Source organism: Lycium barbarum, chromosome 1, assembly GCF_019175385.1.
Source record: "Lycium barbarum isolate Lr01 chromosome 1, ASM1917538v2, whole genome shotgun sequence".
Classification (NCBI taxonomy): domain Eukaryota; kingdom Viridiplantae; phylum Streptophyta; class Magnoliopsida; order Solanales; family Solanaceae; genus Lycium; species Lycium barbarum.
In genome coordinates, this window is record NC_083337.1 from 159,847,502 (window position 1) to 159,864,624 (window position 17,123).

At 32.7% G+C, this 17,123-nt stretch overlaps 4 protein-coding genes across 6 annotated transcripts; 3 read left to right on the forward strand and 1 right to left on the reverse strand.

The window, feature by feature from the left end:
• The first annotated feature begins 1,028 nt into the window (after positions 1-1,028).
• Positions 1,029-6,097, forward strand: LOC132601507 (uncharacterized). Of its 3 annotated transcripts, XR_009567561.1 has the most exons (5): positions 1,029-3,039; positions 3,142-3,729; positions 3,932-4,485; positions 4,758-5,368; positions 5,494-6,097. XR_009567561.1 is itself a non-coding variant. In XM_060314596.1 (3 exons), exons 1-3 carry the CDS (start codon positions 3,146-3,148, stop codon positions 5,093-5,095), a joined length of 1,476 nt encoding a protein of 491 aa, XP_060170579.1. In that variant the 5' UTR covers positions 1,029-3,145; the 3' UTR covers positions 5,096-6,097. The 3 variants fall into 3 exon arrangements, 1 of the variants encoding a protein (XP_060170579.1); XR_009567560.1 differs by having other exon boundaries at positions 1,029-3,729; XM_060314596.1 differs by having other exon boundaries at positions 1,029-3,729; positions 4,758-6,097.
• Positions 5,464-5,943, forward strand: LOC132617062 (uncharacterized). The gene has a single exon (XM_060331935.1). The coding sequence runs from the start codon at positions 5,464-5,466 to the stop codon at positions 5,941-5,943; it is 480 nt and encodes a 159-aa protein (XP_060187918.1).
• Positions 6,098-6,641: 544 nt separating the features above from the next.
• LOC132625870 (uncharacterized) lies at positions 6,642-8,007 on the reverse strand. Its single transcript, XM_060340469.1, has 3 exons — positions 7,277-8,007; positions 6,959-7,189; positions 6,642-6,868 (listed from the first exon to the last, which is right to left on the reverse strand). The coding sequence occupies exons 1-3, from the start codon at positions 7,585-7,587 to the stop codon at positions 6,643-6,645; spliced, it is 768 nt and encodes a 255-aa protein (XP_060196452.1). The 5' UTR covers positions 7,588-8,007; the 3' UTR covers position 6,642.
• Positions 8,008-13,086: 5,079 nt separating this feature from the next.
• Positions 13,087-16,964, forward strand: LOC132601520 (protein neprosin-like). Its single transcript, XM_060314603.1, has 7 exons — positions 13,087-13,633; positions 13,743-13,829; positions 14,157-14,375; positions 14,465-14,629; positions 15,279-15,332; positions 15,468-15,614; positions 16,461-16,964. Exons 1-7 carry the CDS (start codon positions 13,412-13,414, stop codon positions 16,842-16,844), a joined length of 1,278 nt encoding a protein of 425 aa, XP_060170586.1. The 5' UTR covers positions 13,087-13,411; the 3' UTR covers positions 16,845-16,964.
• The last annotated feature ends 159 nt before the right edge of the window (positions 16,965-17,123 follow it).

Sequence of the window (17,123 nt, forward strand, 5' to 3'; positions counted from 1 at the left end):
CAGAATTTGCACATGAGTAGAATTTGCAAAATTCTACCTATGCAATTTGCAAATTCTGCCTTGGGCCTTACAATTTGTTTTTTTTTTCTTTAACTGAGCTGGGGTTCAAATTCACAACTTCAGGGTATTAGGCGAAGGGCAAAACTTAAAGACCACCCATTTGAAGGGCAAAAATTAAAGATCACCTCAAATGAAGGCCAATCCGCGCAAAAAAAAAAAAAGAAGTATAAGGAGTATCATCATCATCAAAGTAAAAGGAGGAGATAATAAAACTTTTAGTATTTCGAAGAAGGAAATGACAAAATAAAATTTTATGCCATTGATATGAATTTAAATTGTTGTTGTTCGCATTCATACTATAGTGTTTTCTTGTTCCTACCCGTCAAAAGATCTGCGTACACTCTACCTTCTCCAGATATCATTTGTTGTAATTATAATGGATATGTCGTTGTTGTACTATAAGCTTTGAAGTTTGCTCTCTTCTTAGTTGGGCAAGTGAAATGTGATACTGTTTACTACTTGTTAATTCCGTTTCACGTTACATGAAAATATTTTCTTTTTAATTCATACAAAAAGGATACTCCTTAAATTTTAAAATAATTGTATTTAAATTTTTCCTTTTACGCTTAATAAGAAGTTTTTATAACCACAAAAATATTATTAAATGTTCAAACACTAAAGTTTTACAGCTAAAACAATGTTATAACATGTATATTCCGACAAGTTTCAAAAGATTTTTTTTCTCCTAAGCTTTGTTACGGTTCAAACTCTAGCAGAAAAATCCAAACTCTTTTTTCATTACATTTATTTGTGACCTCAGAAAGCACCTTTAATTTTGTTCCGTTGCAACCAAAATGCATGAATCCAGAAATTATAGGAATTATTTAATGGTCGGCAGACCAAGTGACCAACTTGCCTGCCCAAGTTGCCCTTGACACCAAGGATACAGCATATTCTAACAACTTGGACCATTCTATAAAAAGCATCAACAAACCCTAAAGATACACATCTTTTCATTGTTTGCCTCCTCCTCTTCTTTTTTTTTTAATTCTCTCTTCTTTTCCTTTTGTAGAATAGTTTAGGTTTCACTTCAAGGTTGTCTTTGCAATTCCAAATCTCTCACAATATGTAGTATAAGTCATTTTCATAAACTTTCTTTAGTAAAATCACATCTTTTTCTTTTTCCCCATAATGGTATAGTCAACTTTTCTCTAGTCTAGTGTCAATGGAATTGGATAAAAAATTAGATATTAGGATTCCAATAACAAAAAGCGTTAAAGTAATTTCTTTTCATATGTACAAGCATCATCCTTACGTGCAAAGGACATTTGTACACAAATTGATTCGAATACGGTTGTTATAAAAAATAAAAATTTAACTCTTGTAAAACTTTCGAATTTTTAACTGCACTATCCTAGTTTTGGTATCTACCATTTTTAGCAAAAGTAGAAAATCATTATAATTAGGTTGGTTTCTATTTATAGATTTTAATAATGTGCAAAATCTTCCATCCGCTTGCAAAATAATAATGGGCAACAGCGGCCATCTTTTGCGCAAAGTGACAAAAAATGCTCTTAAATAGGTGAGCCGCCTCATGGTGTGCTTACCTTTTGGATCTAAAAGGTTTAACTTTATTAATAAGTTTAACCTTCCTAGATTCATTGAGCAGACATTTTTCATCCTTTATTAATTTATGTGAGGTAGTTTAATTTGATATGGAGTTTAATTAATTTATTATGAATCTTAAATTTACCTCAACGTTTATGATTTTCTCACTAGTAGTAAAATGAGGAATTAAAAATGGAGTAGTATAAATGTCATTTTCCTACAAATCTACCGCTTGAATTTTTTATGTGATTTTTTTTTTTTAACATATAAAAGATTTAAAAAAACAGATAAGTGATTTGAAAATGTCTTTTTTCTTCTATTCAATTTGTAAGACGATAAGAGATCTCATTTTATAATCAATTTTGTCTAAAAATTTCCTTTTAATTGATGATGTAGTTAATACAAATTAATTAGTTCTTCAAAAAGTTTCCTTCTCTTGCTGCATAACCAGATTCATATTTTCTAGTTTAACATATTTAATTTGAATAAATTCTAATGATAACTAAAACAAGAATATATACTTATGTAATAAAAATATCAACAATCACAGATTTTCAATGAAAAACTATAATATAAGTTAGAATTAAATCTGGCTCAAGAATTTGATAAGTTGATTTTAATATCGAAATGGTGTTAAAGACGAATCTTGATCTTTTGTAAGCTAACATAGTAAGTTTTGCTTTGGGAATGTGGAGACCTCAAGATATTAATAATAAGAATAGTGAAAGGGGAATAAAAAGGATAAAAATAAGAATAGTAAATGAGGCAACAAAATAGGTACCCACGTAAGCGTATAACTGATATTGATCCTTAAGGTGACTAAACTTACAAAAAATTATAAAACTTTGGCTATGTCTTAAGTAGGGTCCCAAAATCTCCTGGTGAATGAAGTCCAGGCCCAAGTAAAAGGTTCTGGACTTACAGCCTTTGGGCTTTACTAGTGGGCCAACAATCTTTCTCCATACAATCGCAGCAAAACCATAACAGGTCTACATAGGAAAAAAATAAGTAAAATTTTCACAAATAGCTACATTTTAACTCTTTCTAACAACCTATAACTAGATGACCCTATATTTATCTAGTAGTCGGGTATACCAAAATATAGCATAAATATAGCGGAAATACAGACGTGAGTTTAACTGACAGTGTTATATTTATGGAAACAAAATCTGTTCCAATTTTAATTAGAATCAGTTATATTGTTCCCTGATTCACGCAAATATCCTCCCATTACATATCTGATTCCATATCTCATTCAAACAGCTAACAAATTCAAAAAAAAAATTGAATTCAAACCTTACAATCATATTTTTAACCAAAAATAAAAAGGTTGAAAAACCTTTGAAAAATAACAATATCAAACCAGTGAACATAGCTTGATTATCACGACGAATATATATTTGATTTCATCAAGTTGAGTTCATAATTGAGGTAACGATTTTTTCACTGCAAACTTTTTTTTTTTTGTTCGTCTTTTCTGAAATTGTTTCAGCTAAATTGAATATAACACATTGCTGTATTCGAAAACAACAGGATAATGACAAGCGTAACTGCGTTGATCCGTCATTCTGGTTTTTGGAACGATCAGAACTGTTTTGTGAATTACAAAATTGATGTTGTTGTATTCATTGATAATTGCAATTACGATGAGTTAGTTTGTACGATTACAAATCAATTAGGCGTGGATACTGTTAGGAAAACTATTTCAATAAAATATACTGTTGAAGGCGATTTTCAACCAATTGAAATACACAACGATATGGGAGTTCGTGTGTACGTTGAGCTTAAGAGAGAAAACAGAGTTTTGGGGATGTATCCAATGTGCGTTAGTATTCATGATTTGGATGTTGAGGATGGTGTAACTGGTAATCGTATTATTGGAGATGATGTGCTGCAAATTGGATATAGCGAGAATCGGGATGGTATGAAAGTTTGTGATTCTACTGTAAACGCTGTTGTTTTGTTTGGGAATGATAACAATTTGGTAATTTCGAAACCGGAAGCGAAAGGAGTTTTTGTCGATCAAATTTACCAGGATAAGGAAACTTTGAAAATTGTGATGACGAAATACGCAATTCGTGAAAGATTCAATTTCAAAACAGAGAGATCGAATGCTATAAGGTATGATTTTCTAAATGTATTCTGGTAACAGAAAGTGCAGATGTATTTTTGTTATATTTGTACTGTATTGAGATGATTTGTTAACTTTTTAGCACACTGTTAATTTTAAAAATGTTTGATGCAATATATTCTGATATATTTTTTGTATATTTATACTGTATTTAATTGATTCAATATGTACTATTTGCATTGTATTATGTAGCTACACTCTGGCATGTTGGTCGCCAGAATGTAAATGGAAATTCAGAGCGTCGAGAATTGGGGATTCTGAAATGTTCAGGGTTAGAGCTTTCGATGACAAACATACATGTCCGTTGAAGGACAAGGTGTATTCACAAAGGCAGGCAACAAGTTGGTTTATTGGAGAAGCGGTTGTGAAGGCGAAAATAACTAACCATAGAAGGAAGGTCACACCTAGGGATATAATAGATAATGTTAAGAATGAATTTGGCGTAGATGTTTCTTATATGATGGCATGGAGAGCTAGAGAGAAGGCTATAAAAGATTTCAGAGGTGATCCAGCTCATTCATACAAGAAGTTGCCGGCATATATATACATACTTGATAAAACGTATCCTGGATCGCTCGTTAAAATGCATAAATCACCAGAAAATGAGTTTATGTATTTGTTTGTAACACTCAAAGCATTCATAAAGGGATTCGAGTGTTGTAGACCAATAGTTGTAGTGGATGGTGCACATCTTAAATCAACGTATAATGGTACATTTGTGTCGGCAAGTACTTTGGATGGAGCAGGTATGTGTAATTCTATTCTATGAATGTTTTTTTATAAATACAACATTATGCTTATTGATTTGCAAATAAAGCTGCTAAAAACATACTCTGAATGTATTGCTGGTGTAAATTTGTGAATATTATATGTTGAAATACACTGTAAATATGAGGTAAATATATTGTAAATATATATATTATTGTTTTATAAATGATGGTGCTAAAAATACAGTGTGAGATCAAATTCAGTTGAAATATGTGTTGAATATATTATAAATATATACTGATTTTTGTAGGTAATATCCTACCACTAGCGTATGGTGTGATAGATTATGAGAATAATAAGTCGTGGACGTTGTTCTTTGAACTGTTCAAGCAAGCTTATGGTGTTAGGCAAAATATGTGTGTCGTGTCCGACAGACATGAAAGCATAATACACGCAGTTTCTAAGGTGTATCCTACTGTTCCTCATTTGGCTTGTATATGGCATTTGTGGAAAAATGTGACAAAGCAATACACAACAAACAGTGAGGTGTTGAGTCCTATATTTTATTCACTAGCGAAAGCATACAGCCAAGATGAGTTCGATAAATTGATGGAGAAGATTGGGAATGTTGATATTCGGGTAAAATGATACCTAGAAGATGCTGGAAGAGATAAATGGTCTAGGCTTTATTCACCTGTTAATAGAGGATGGACAATGACTTCGAATATAGCCGAATGTATTAATGGAAAACTGGTTGCTCCAAGAGAGTTACATATTTTTGATTTCCTTGAAGAAGTGAGGAAGATGTTTGGTAGATGGAATTGGACAAATAAAAAAAATGGTACCTACACATTCACAACACTGATGAGGCGGTATCAAGAGATGTTGTCGATCAACGAGTACAAATCAATACGAATGAGGGTATCTTTGTTTGCAACACAAAAATTTAATCTATATTTTTACTATATGTAATGTATATTTATATATATTCCCAATATGGTAAAACTGCTCAGGTAATGCTTGTTTATTTGTTAAATGGTTCTCAGGTTGAAGCGTCAACTGAATATGTTTACACAGTGAATGATGGACCGAGGCGTTTCATAATAGATTTGAAGAAGAAAACTTGCAGCTGCAGGATGTTCCAACTGGACGAGATACCGTGTTCTCATGCATGGGCAGTATTGAAGAATAAAAATTTGACTGCTGATGTATATTGTTCGGATTTATTCAAGCCGGAAACAGTTGTGAACACATATGATGTGCCAGTTGATCCTCTTCCCGATGAGACCGAGTGGAATGTTCCTAAAAGTATATTAGATGAAGTTGTTATGCCACTGATCTATAAGAGACCCCCTGGGAGGCCAAAAAAGAAGAGGGACAAGCCATTACAGGAGTTGATGATTGGTAAACGCAGAAATTCCTGCGGTAAATGTGGACGTCTTGGTCATAATAGGCGTTCGTGTGATAATCCGCCGCTCAATAAGAAGAATAAATAAGTCCATTTTGATTTTATTTGTTAAGACAATTCTACTTTAAATTTCAGTTAAAAATAAAAAATGAATTCATCTTGAATTCATATTATTCTAGTATGATTGTATTTCACATGGTTGAACATCCGATGTTTTTCAATGTAATGCTATATTGGTGGTTAAATGGTATTTGGAAAGTCTACTCTATGTTAACTGATTTGACCTTTTGTTTTGGATTTATGATTTAATAGTTGTATTTCGTATATATTTTGGCTATATTTTAGTTGCATTTTGTCTGATCTGGTAGATAATACTTATTCTGGTTTACTGTTAACTATATTTGATATATATTTTACATATATTTGAAGTGTATTTAGATGAAATTTTAAATTTTGTAACAAACTGTAATTTTAAAAATGGACTTATGGAATATATCTGAGTTATATTTTCTGTATATATCGACTGTATTTAAATGGTTATATATACTACTTTGTTAAATGAATACATTTCACAGATAATGAAAAATGGAATTTATGCATTGAAAAAATAACATACTTGAAAGAAACAACAATATAAAAACCATAAGGTGGTGTTCAATATTAATCATCCTAAAAAAGATTACTACACATGAAACAATATATCCAAAATGAAAAAACAGCAACAAAAGTCGCAACCAACTATGCTATTGTTTAACATGAAAATAAAAAACACAAATGAATTGGTGGCCTAATCAAGATCCTCTTTATCAACTGCATCGTAATCAACTGCCGGTCTAATTGGTCTTGGAGGCTGCTCGTTATCACTTGATGCATTGTTGTTTGACTTATCCCATGCATAGTCGCATAAAAGGGCACCATATCTCATACGGAGTAACTTTGCATCGAATTCGGTTGGGATGACTGCACTTGAGCTCAAGTATTCAGCGAAGGCTGCCACATACACACCACAATCCCTGGAACAAAAATGATCAAAATATTTACTTATCAAAACCCACGAAAAAAAAAGATGTATTTATTGTGTTTTTATTGGAATAGATTCTTACATGCTAGAGGGAGCTTGTTGCGGGAGATTGTCTACATTCACAATGTCAAAGTTGTCGGTCTGTTCTCTATTTCTGTAAGAAGGATGTGTGACAAAATCTATATCCGCCTTCTTCTCATAGAAATCAGTCATTTGTAGACTATGTGTCACTAGAGTAGCCAACATTTTCACTCCGACTCTAACGACAGCATCATGCCCTGCAGCTCGGTATGAGTTGTATACGTAGATGGACCTGTTTGTAAAAAGAAAATATAAGAAAAAAACAAACATATAAAATTTGTAGAAAAATGAATGATCTTTTCATTGGATGAGAGCAGACCTGTCAGTGAATGATATCACAACCAAAATCCAGTGATTTTCCTCTTTTATGTTGACAGGAATTAGTACGTTGTCAACAGTATACCATGGTACATTAGCCAACAGCCTGTGCCCGTTAATGTACTCACACAGTTCATCTTCCTTACTGGCGACACATGTGGATGAATCAGGGTTTTCCCAAGATTTGTAAATTTCAGCAACTAAAGTGTGAAAAATACAGCTGGCAGTGGTGAATCTATAGTTGCTGTTATTGTGATACTTCCCCTTCTTGCGTAGGTAGTAGAAAATAACATCAATATGCTGTAAAAACATCAATTCAGTGACTATAATCAACACTATGTTCAAAAAAAATATTGTTGTATATATAGTAAATATAGTGAAATATACTCTTAAACATAGTAAAAATACAATTTTGTATACCTGGACAGTACTGTGCTCAACTAGTAAATTAATGTCTGTATATTAAATATAGTGCAAGTATAATGATGACAATATTCTAAAAATACAAGTTGTGACAATAAGTACCTAAACCTACTCCATCAACCTAAAACAATAAAAACATGGTTCAAATGAATTTAAAGGCATCAGCAAAACAGATACACATATACACATATATAGTACTGCTTTAAAAGTTAAAAGTTTCAGTTAAATATAGAGAAAATATATGGTAAATATGCCTGAAATATATTTTCAACAACAGAAACCGGATCATTAATTGGCAACCCAACTCCCTCAACCTAAAACAATAAAAACATGGTTCAAATGAATTTAAAGACATCAGCAAAACAGATACACATATACACATATATAGTACTGCTTTAAAAGTTAAAAGATTCAGTTAAATATAGAGAAAATATATGGTAAATATGCCTGAAATATATTTTTTACTATATATGTCAAATATAGTAAAAAATATACTCTAGATACATCACATTATAATTCTATTATAAAACATAAAAAAATTAGATAACAAGCAGAAAGATATCAAAACCTCATCAGTCCAAAGTTGCCCATCCATAGATAACAAGTAGAACCAGTTTTTGTCGGCTACGGCTGTAATGCCTAAATGCAACCAAAGTTCGGCATCCGCAGGATCGAGTCCTTCCTTGTTCTTTCTGTAATGATTTTCATTTGGCTTCCTGTATATCAACAATGGAAAGAACATACGTTAAGTTTATTGATAATTGAATTCTAGAAAACTAAAAAAACAAGTTGTGACAATAAGTACCTTTTGTCATGCGATTTCAACAGATCCATCTCAAGCCACTTTTGATATTCTTGAAGAAACGAAGTATCTAACGGGGCATTTATAGGGTGGTCAACAAATGGGTGTTTTTTCTGATAAATGCAAGGACCGATATTTTTGGCAGAAGAACCCGCTGAGCTGAAATTGGGACAATAAGGGGACAGGTTATATTTGCTTGGTTTCCTTTCTCGGGCAGCACCTGGATGGACAATGATCTGTTTTTCAGAGTTTGAAAACTGTGCAGTCTCACCACTTGAGCTTTGGCCCGCATTTGGTTGTACGGGAACTTGTTGTCCAGTTTCATCGCTTGAACCGTGGCCAACTATCGGTTGTACTCCAACTTGTTGTTCAGTTTCATTAGTTGAACTTTGTCCGGTTGTTGGTTGTACTCCAAGTTGGATTGGTATCTGAGAATCAGGAATCATCCACTGAGAGATGGTTACCGGGTTATTGTCCACATTCTGAGGAGTCCTTATATCGACTGAATGTACTTAAAAATATACACAAAATAACTGTCAACAAAATAATAACTGAATGTACTTAAAAATCTTAAAAATCACTGTAATAACTGTCAACAAAATATACACAAAAATAACTGAATGTACTTAAAAATCTTAAAAATCACAGTTATGGTGAAGAAAAATACACACAAAATAACTGAAGAAACATGTGTAAAAAAAACACAGAAATATACTTAAAATGCACATATAATATAGATCTGGTTAATTCACAGATCTGTAATAACTGAACTAAAAAAAAAAAAAAAAATACTGAAAATACAACAAAAAATACCTCTTCATCATCATCCTCATCCACATTACGTTTGGCTTTAGCAATTTTTTTGCCCCTAACATTAACAACATTGTCACCAGCCTTTCTCTTCTTTTGTTTCTCCATTTGAGAAACATTTTTCAATTTTTCTTGTTGTTTACTCTTCGAATCAACATATTCCTTAGAACGCCTAGGATCGTTAATTCTTTTTGAACGATTCTCAGCATAAGAGCCTGCAATGGCAGTTTCATGTTGAGAAATTCACAAAGAAAAATTAGGAATCGCACATTCGGGTTCTATACCTGTATTTCTCATCGGAGTAGCAGCTTTCTTAGTCATTCCAATTGAATCTAAGAAAAAACAACCAAGAACAAACACTGATAGTTAATTACTTAGACTTGCATTCCTGATTCAAACGAAAAAAAAAAATACCCAAAATATAGGTTAAATACACGGTAAAAAATAAAAATCTGTATAGAATCTTACTTTATTTTGGGAATTAGATTTGAAACGTGAGAGAAATCAATGAATAGTTAATTAGAGATAAAAAAGGAAGTTGAAAAACTGATTTGAAATTGGAGGAAAGTAATGGATATAGTGAATAATGGCGTGTATTTAGGAGGTAGGAGAGAGACACGTTTTTTTTTGCTTAAATTTAGGGGAGTGGGAAGTTATCAGATGAGTGGTAAAAACATGGTAGATATGTGAAGTAAATATGATATATTTTAGCTACTAAATATAATTATTGAAAAGTTTAGTTATATTCGATAAATAGGTAATAATGGAACCTATGCCAAGTAAATTTTATAAAAAATAATCCGAATAATAAGTTGATGTACTGGTAAGCTAATCAAAGTCAAATCTTATAAATAATTTTTGTAAAGAGTCACAAGTTATTAATTTGGTGCTTAAATTGGATGTGAGTTGTTTACTGGCCGCATATATTTGGATGTGTGACCGAGGAATGGGAGAAAAATAAAGGGAAAATAAAATGGAAGGTCGTAAATTTTGTTGAGCTTGTAATAATTAGACTGAACGACCAGCAGCAAGTGATTATTGGGATTTGGGGTGATCAAGGAAAATTTTGACCATTGGCGTACAAAAATAGAGAACGTTGAGGAAATTTGAAAGGACTAATAGAAGAAAAATTATTAATTTGTAAAGTTCTAATTTTCTGTCGAGTAGTACATTCTAATTTCTCTGTTGGAAGCTTTTGAGTGGGACATAATTTGCAAAGTTCGTAAAATCATATCAGCATATTATTGGTGATGAAAATAGTGCAGCTTTACATATCAAAAAGATAAAAGGGGAAAGATCACACATGCCTCCTCAAATCAAAATAATTACTCGCTCATATCATCATTACTTTCGTACCCAAAAAAAATAAATCAAAAGCACTTACCCGAGATGCCCCACTTATGATATCATCATAGTATATAAATATATTGAGACGGTATCATGAAGGACTGCTTCTGTTTTTCTCTTAGTCATTCATGATACCATCATGATATATAAATATACTGCGATGATATCATGGAGGAAGGAATTTGGGCGAGAGGAGCACGTCGGGTAATTAATTTGGGCTGGGCTTAACAGAAGCGAAAATAGTTTGGGAGGGCGCATGAATGAATAATTAGTTTGAGTTGGGGGGCAATTAGTGATGTTTTTACGGATAATTAGTTTGGATTGGGCGGACAACTAGTCATATTTTTCCAAAGATCAATGATCACATGGTCTCCACATTCTTCTTCTCCACTCAAAATTAGATACGCGTGATTTGGAACTGCTGAGGGCCAAGTGTCTTTTTTTTTAGAATTAATTAGCAAACTGAATTAATTGAACAAACTTCTACCACACTTGTCTTAGTTTGTTTTAATGGCCCTTATGTGCTGGGGCGGATTTAGAGGGTGTCGGGGTGTTCACCCGAACATCCTCGGTAAATATTATAGTGTATATATAGGGGAGATTTTCTGTATTTATGTACATATATTAATTTTTTGAATACCCTGAACAAATGCAAAAAGTTAGCTCAAGTAATTTAGAGTGTTCAAAATTGTTCGATTTCCATTGACAATTTTATTTTTTATATTTAGCTTTTGTTGTTTTTTTCAAATCCTGAATGAGAATCCTGGATGGCTTGTCTTCCTGATACCTCTATCAGTAAAATCTGATGAAACTTAATTACGTATGTGGTTACTCCTATTTTCTATCTAGTACAACCAAAAATAAAAATGGTAGTCCTATTGCTAGGTGAATACGGTGGAAAAATACAAAAAGAATCAAGAGGAAGTTACTTTTCCGGCTTGTGATCATTTGGAAATTACAAGACGATAGTGTTGTGATATTTAAGTGACAAAATGAAGTTGGGTAACTTCAGTGCAAAAAAGTTATAATTAGGTTACCATGTGTGAAATTTACCCCTAAACAGAAGCAAAACTAGCATAAGGTACGAATTCGGCAGAATCCAATAACTTTAGTCAAATTTTTGTATATTTTGTGAGATATCCACTAAATATGTACATATAATAAACGTTGCAATCCAATAATTTTGAATTCAAAACTCATAAAATTCAAATACTTGATACATCTTTCCCCTGAATACAAGTCATTACTAAAAATTTCTATTTTCCCAGTAAATTTTCCACTGAAAGATGTTTAATGACTATTTCTCGCTAAATGTATATTTCTCAAAACTCTTTATTTCTAGCGGTGACTATTCTCTGGTATATATGCTAGTTCACACATTGTATTGTAGTGTAGCCTAGCTAGTAATTTGTAGTTTGAGCATGCTTCACTCACAAACTCAAATTCGCATCGCACCATTTATAGGATTTGTAGGTACAGGTTGCAGCACAAGTTTTTAAAAAGATACTAATATATGCCCATAAAATATGATGAGAATATTCAAAAGAAAAACAATAATTTATAATTTCAAGGCAGTGAGTGGGGAATCTACCGCAGACCAACTTTAGAAAAGTAAGGTCTAGTGCTCATGAACATAATATTCGATAAGATTTGAAATAAAAGAAAAAAATTATTGAAGATTTCTCAGCTTGTTGCTCGAATTTGAGAGCGAAAACTTATGGGCAAACATTCCCTTTCATTCTCTGTGTAAACGAGGAGATGAAAATAATATACCACTCCCTCGGTCCCAAAAAGACTGTCTTGATTCGAATTACTAGTAGGGTCAAACGAGCTAATGTTCGGAGTGAATTAGGGTATAGAATTTAATTTTTTTGAAATAAAAATTACATATTTAGAAACTATATAAAAAGTATTATAAGTCACAATAGTTAACGATTCAAAATATGTAGAAAATATTTAAAAAAAATAATGATCAAAGAAAATATTCTTTAACAATCCAAATAGTAATTAAGACAGTCTCTTTGAGACGGAAGGAAGATTATTAAGAACTAAAGGAAGAAGAGGAAGTGCGAGGCAGCTGCAAACAAAATCTCATAAAGGTAATTAAAAGGAGAACCTAATTGCCTATGCCTCTCTGAAATGTGCTAAGCAAATATAGTGCCATACCATGTGCTATAGTGGAATTTCTAGGAACTACCAATAAATTTAATCTTAGGTTACATCTTGGGTTCAGTTGATCCCGTACCTTATTATTTATGGCTGCTAATTATTTTTCAAGAAACCTGATTCTGCAAACACTATTAATATATAGAAGTTAAACTAACTAAAAAAACAGGTCCAATTAATTTTGACCATATTATGTTGTATATCCCCTTACTTATCAGGACTCGTCTTTAATATATAAACTGAGCTGAGGTTTTCTGTGTGTCAGAACCCAAAACCAACACACACACACACAGTTGTTTTTATAAGTTATTTCTTTAAAAAAAACAAAAGGTTTTGAAAATGGTGAGGGAGTGACCTTGTTTTAACTTTTACTCTTTGGACTTTTCCTTAAAGCTTTTTTGTATGGATTTGTAGATAGCTAGAGGAAGTGTTCCCATGGACAAAATTTTGGAATAAATTCTGTTGGCCTCTTCTTAGTCTTACTGCTCATTACAGTCAGTAGACAACCAGAACACATACAAATACAAAGCCTAAGTTAACAGAAAGAAACAGCCACACCAAGACAATAACATTCCAAAACTAATCATCATGACTAGTAATTCTAAGCCATTTTCAATTATTTTCTCCTTTGTTTCTTTCTTGCTTCTTGCTTCTATATTTGGTACTGTCATCTCAGATCCAACTGTGCATGATTCAAAGCATCACTTGCTGACAAACCAAACTTTCAGACCAAAGCAAGAGTTGCTTAAATTTAAGAGATTAAGGACTTATCTCAAGAAGATCAACAAGCCTGCAGTCAAGACAGTTCAGGTAATATACATAATTTTCTCTGTTTTCTTCTTTCCAATATTATTAAAGTTTGAATTTTTCTTCATAAATCAAGATATTGAGAATAACTGTGCCATTTTATTTATTGCAGAGTCCAGATGGAGATCTAATAGATTGCGTTCTATCTCATCTTCAACCAGCTTTTGACCATCCTCACCTCAAAGGGATGAAACCATTGGTATTTTTTCTATGAAATCCTCAAAGAGATCTATTTTATATTGCATTGATTTATTCCATGTAATGCAGGAAGCATGGATTCAGCAGAAATAAATACAGTCAAAACCTCTTTATAATGGTGTCGTTTGTCCGAAAATTTTTTGGCTGCTATAATAAAATGTTCTTATAGAAAATAACATGAAAAATCGATTCAAAAGAAAAATTGGTTGTTACAGTGAAATGTTGTTACAGGGATGGCTGTTAAAAGTCTGACTGTATGTGTGAGAGAAGTGGACATACGACATATAAAGAGCAGAAATCACTGCCTCTAATTTACGATTGGATGCAGGAACCTGCAAAGAGGCCTAAAGCAAACGAATCGACAGATGCAATGGGAGAAATTAGCAGCTTTCAGCTGTGGAGAGTTTCAGGAGAATCATGCCCAGAAGGGACAATTCCAATTAGAAGAACTACAGAGAAAGATGTTAGGCGAGCTAGCACTTTACAAAGATTTGGAAGAAAAGTTATAAGAGGTGTAAGGCGCGACACAATGAGCGACGATCATGAGGTTTGTATATGTAAATTTAAAAGAAGAATGTACATGATCTGTTTAATTTATAATTACAACACAGCTAATGAAAATGTTTGTCATGGCAGCATGCAGTAGCATTTGTCAATGGTGAAGAATATTATGGAGCAAAGGCGAGTATAAGTGTATGGACACCAAGAGTAACAGACCAATATGAATTCAGTCTGTCACAGCTATGGGTTATCTCTGGCACTTTTGGTGAAGATCTTAATACCATTGAAGCTGGCTGGCAGGTATTTTGCAAATTCAAGGCATAAATTTGTTGTCCTAAGTAGTCCTTTACTTAATTATATTACTCCGTTCGGCCCTTCTTCATCTGTTGGTTAAAATTTTGATCACCTCAGTAAGAAAAATATGCAGTCATACTTGATGAAATTACCTTATCTTTTCCTCAAATGATTAATTAATGATATAATTCTTCTTGAAGTATTACTGACGCAAAAAAGATAATTAATGTCTTCTTGGTTTTCTAAAGTGACCAGTATCTTGGATTAATTTTTTTAGCTAAAATAACAGGTAAAAGATCGGATGAAGTATATTCCTTCTAAACTCTATCTCACTCTCTATCTCACCAAAAACACGTTTCCTTCAAGTCCAATTTCGATTACCAACTTAGTACGGAGTAGTTGTTTTTCTTGTTTTAGCTGAGGAAATGATTGCTAGTTTGCTACTAGCTGTAACATCCTAAGTAGATGGCTTCGTTTGAAAATAAAATAGTAGGAGTATATTTGAATTTTAGTTGTCATAACTCATAACAAACTAACCATATATCATAATGACAGCTAATATAGTTATAGTAATATAAAATTGGACTCCTAGTCCCTTCAGAGTGAACAGAGATTTAGTACATTAAATTGATTAAGTGCCATGTCATATTGTCAGGTCAGCCCACAACTGTACGGGGACATCTATCCTAGGTTCTTCACATATTGGACGGTAAGAATTAGTTACGCAAGATAATCCAAATTAAATTTCCTTTTGATCTCAGAATGGTTACGTTAGATAATACATTCTTTTTCTTCATCCTACTTTGCTTTAGGCTGAAACTATTACTACAAATTGTAAATGCAGAGTGATGCATACCAAACTACTGGATGCTACAATTTACTGTGCTCAGGTTTTGTCCAAACAAACAATAGGATTGCTATGGGTGCTGCAATATCTCCAACTTCATCACCTGATGGTAGTCAGTTGGATATTGGCATAATGATATGGAAGGTATACATGTTTAAGCCCTTCATAAACATCCCTAGCTTTACTTTTCTTCCGGAGTGTATTTCTTTCCGTTCATATTTTAACTGTCTTTAAAATCTTTGTACATCCGTTACAAAAGATATTTGATAGCATTAATCACAAGACAAATACATATCTTCAGTTCAATCTACTTCTTTTTTATTTATTTTATGTCCAGTATTTGATTTTTTATTTTAAGAGAGTGGGGACTGATGTGGACTGAAACTGAACCATGGTTGAGCTAGGCATGTGATAGGACATATTTATGAATTGACAAAAATGCAATAGTATTTTATTCGTTTAGCTTTTCCTCTCTTTGTATTAAATTGCAAGATTCTCTACTTTGCTAGAGGAGCATCCACTGAGTCAACTTTCCAATTCCACTAAATATTTTCATTTTCTTACAATCTAACAGCAAACATCTTTTAGACTAGTAACAATTTGGAGCCATTGTTTTTGTCCTTTCCACTCTGATTTAGTCTTTTCCAATTGGTTCATTGCTTTCACTTATCTTTTTCTTCACACTCTTGAATATGGTGGTGATCTAAAAGAAGAGCAATTTTTTTCTTTAGCTAACGGGGTTTTAACTTTAAGATAATACTCTAAATTTTATGCACTAATATTGTAAAAAATATTTACATAAGCAAGTTACTCGTAAGGTAATTACAAGCAAATTTTCATGATCAATAGACCAATACATATATATGTAACAAATTGTTGTCACAAACTAAATTACACTAATAGTGTAAACAATCTTCATATTATCATTGCATATAACTTAAATCTTTGAGATAATAGCCACACTCACGGAGCACAATTTGGCTTGTGTAGGACCCCAAGCATGGAGATTGGTGGCTTGAATTAGGGTCGGGGCAATTAGTAGGCTACTGGCCATCATTCTTGTTCAGCCATTTGCAAGAACATGCAAGCATGATCCAATTTGGAGGAGAAATAGTCAATTCAAGATCATCGATGGAGGGATTTCACACTTCAACACAAATGGGAAGTGGTCATTTTGCAGATGAAGGCTATGGCAAGGCATCCTATTTCAGAAATTTGCAAGTAGTTGACTGGGACAATAACTTGATCCCTTTAGCAAACCTTCATCTTTTAGCTGACAAGCCCAATTGCTATGACATTAAAGCTGGAAAAAATAATGTTTGGGGTGATTATTTTTACTATGGTGGTCCTGGAAGGAATTCAAATTGTCCATAAAAACAATACCATTACATGTTCTTGGCCTTGCAAAGTATATATCCTATATTATTTCTGCTTCATGTCTTTGGCTTTGCTCATAATTAGTTCACTCAGTATTAATATATCTATAACCATGTAATTCTTTGTAACAAGTTGATAGTATACAAAATAAAATGGTTTCTTTAATTCACCCTGACTGGCTAACCCGAGCTTATCCAGGGCCGATATGCTCAAATTACACCTACTAACTAGCGTAAAGCGGACATTGTCAAATATAGTAACCCAACTAGGTTGGGA

What these genes read in the sequence shown, in the direction of transcription:
- LOC132601507 (XM_060314596.1), top strand. Translation starts at nt 3,146, where the DNA reads ATGACAAGCGTAACTGCGTTGATCCGTCATTCTGGTTTTTGGAACGAT. An exon ending in GAGAGATCGAATGCTATAAG is followed by an intron (nt 3,730 to 3,931) that starts GTATGATTTTCT and finishes TGTATTATGTAG; the next exon opens with CTACACTCTGGCATGTTGGT. An exon ending in AAGTACTTTGGATGGAGCAG is followed by an intron (nt 4,486 to 4,757) that starts GTATGTGTAATT and finishes TGATTTTTGTAG; the next exon opens with GTAATATCCTACCACTAGCG.
- LOC132617062 (XM_060331935.1), top strand. Translation starts at nt 5,464, where the DNA reads ATGCTTGTTTATTTGTTAAATGGTTCTCAGGTTGAAGCGTCAACTGAA.
- LOC132625870 (XM_060340469.1), bottom strand. Translation starts at nt 7,587, where the DNA reads ATGTTTTTACAGCATATTGATGTTATTTTCTACTACCTACGCAAGAAG. An exon ending in GTGATATCATTCACTGACAG is followed by an intron (nt 7,190 to 7,276) that starts GTCTGCTCTCAT and finishes TTTTACAAACAG; the next exon opens with GTCCATCTACGTATACAACT. An exon ending in CAACAAGCTCCCTCTAGCAT is followed by an intron (nt 6,869 to 6,958) that starts GTAAGAATCTAT and finishes TTTTTGTTCCAG; the next exon opens with GGATTGTGGTGTGTATGTGG.
- LOC132601520 (XM_060314603.1), top strand. Translation starts at nt 13,412, where the DNA reads ATGACTAGTAATTCTAAGCCATTTTCAATTATTTTCTCCTTTGTTTCT. An exon ending in TCAAAGGGATGAAACCATTG is followed by an intron (nt 13,830 to 14,156) that starts GTATTTTTTCTA and finishes GATTGGATGCAG; the next exon opens with GAACCTGCAAAGAGGCCTAA. An exon ending in CAATGAGCGACGATCATGAG is followed by an intron (nt 14,376 to 14,464) that starts GTTTGTATATGT and finishes TTGTCATGGCAG; the next exon opens with CATGCAGTAGCATTTGTCAA.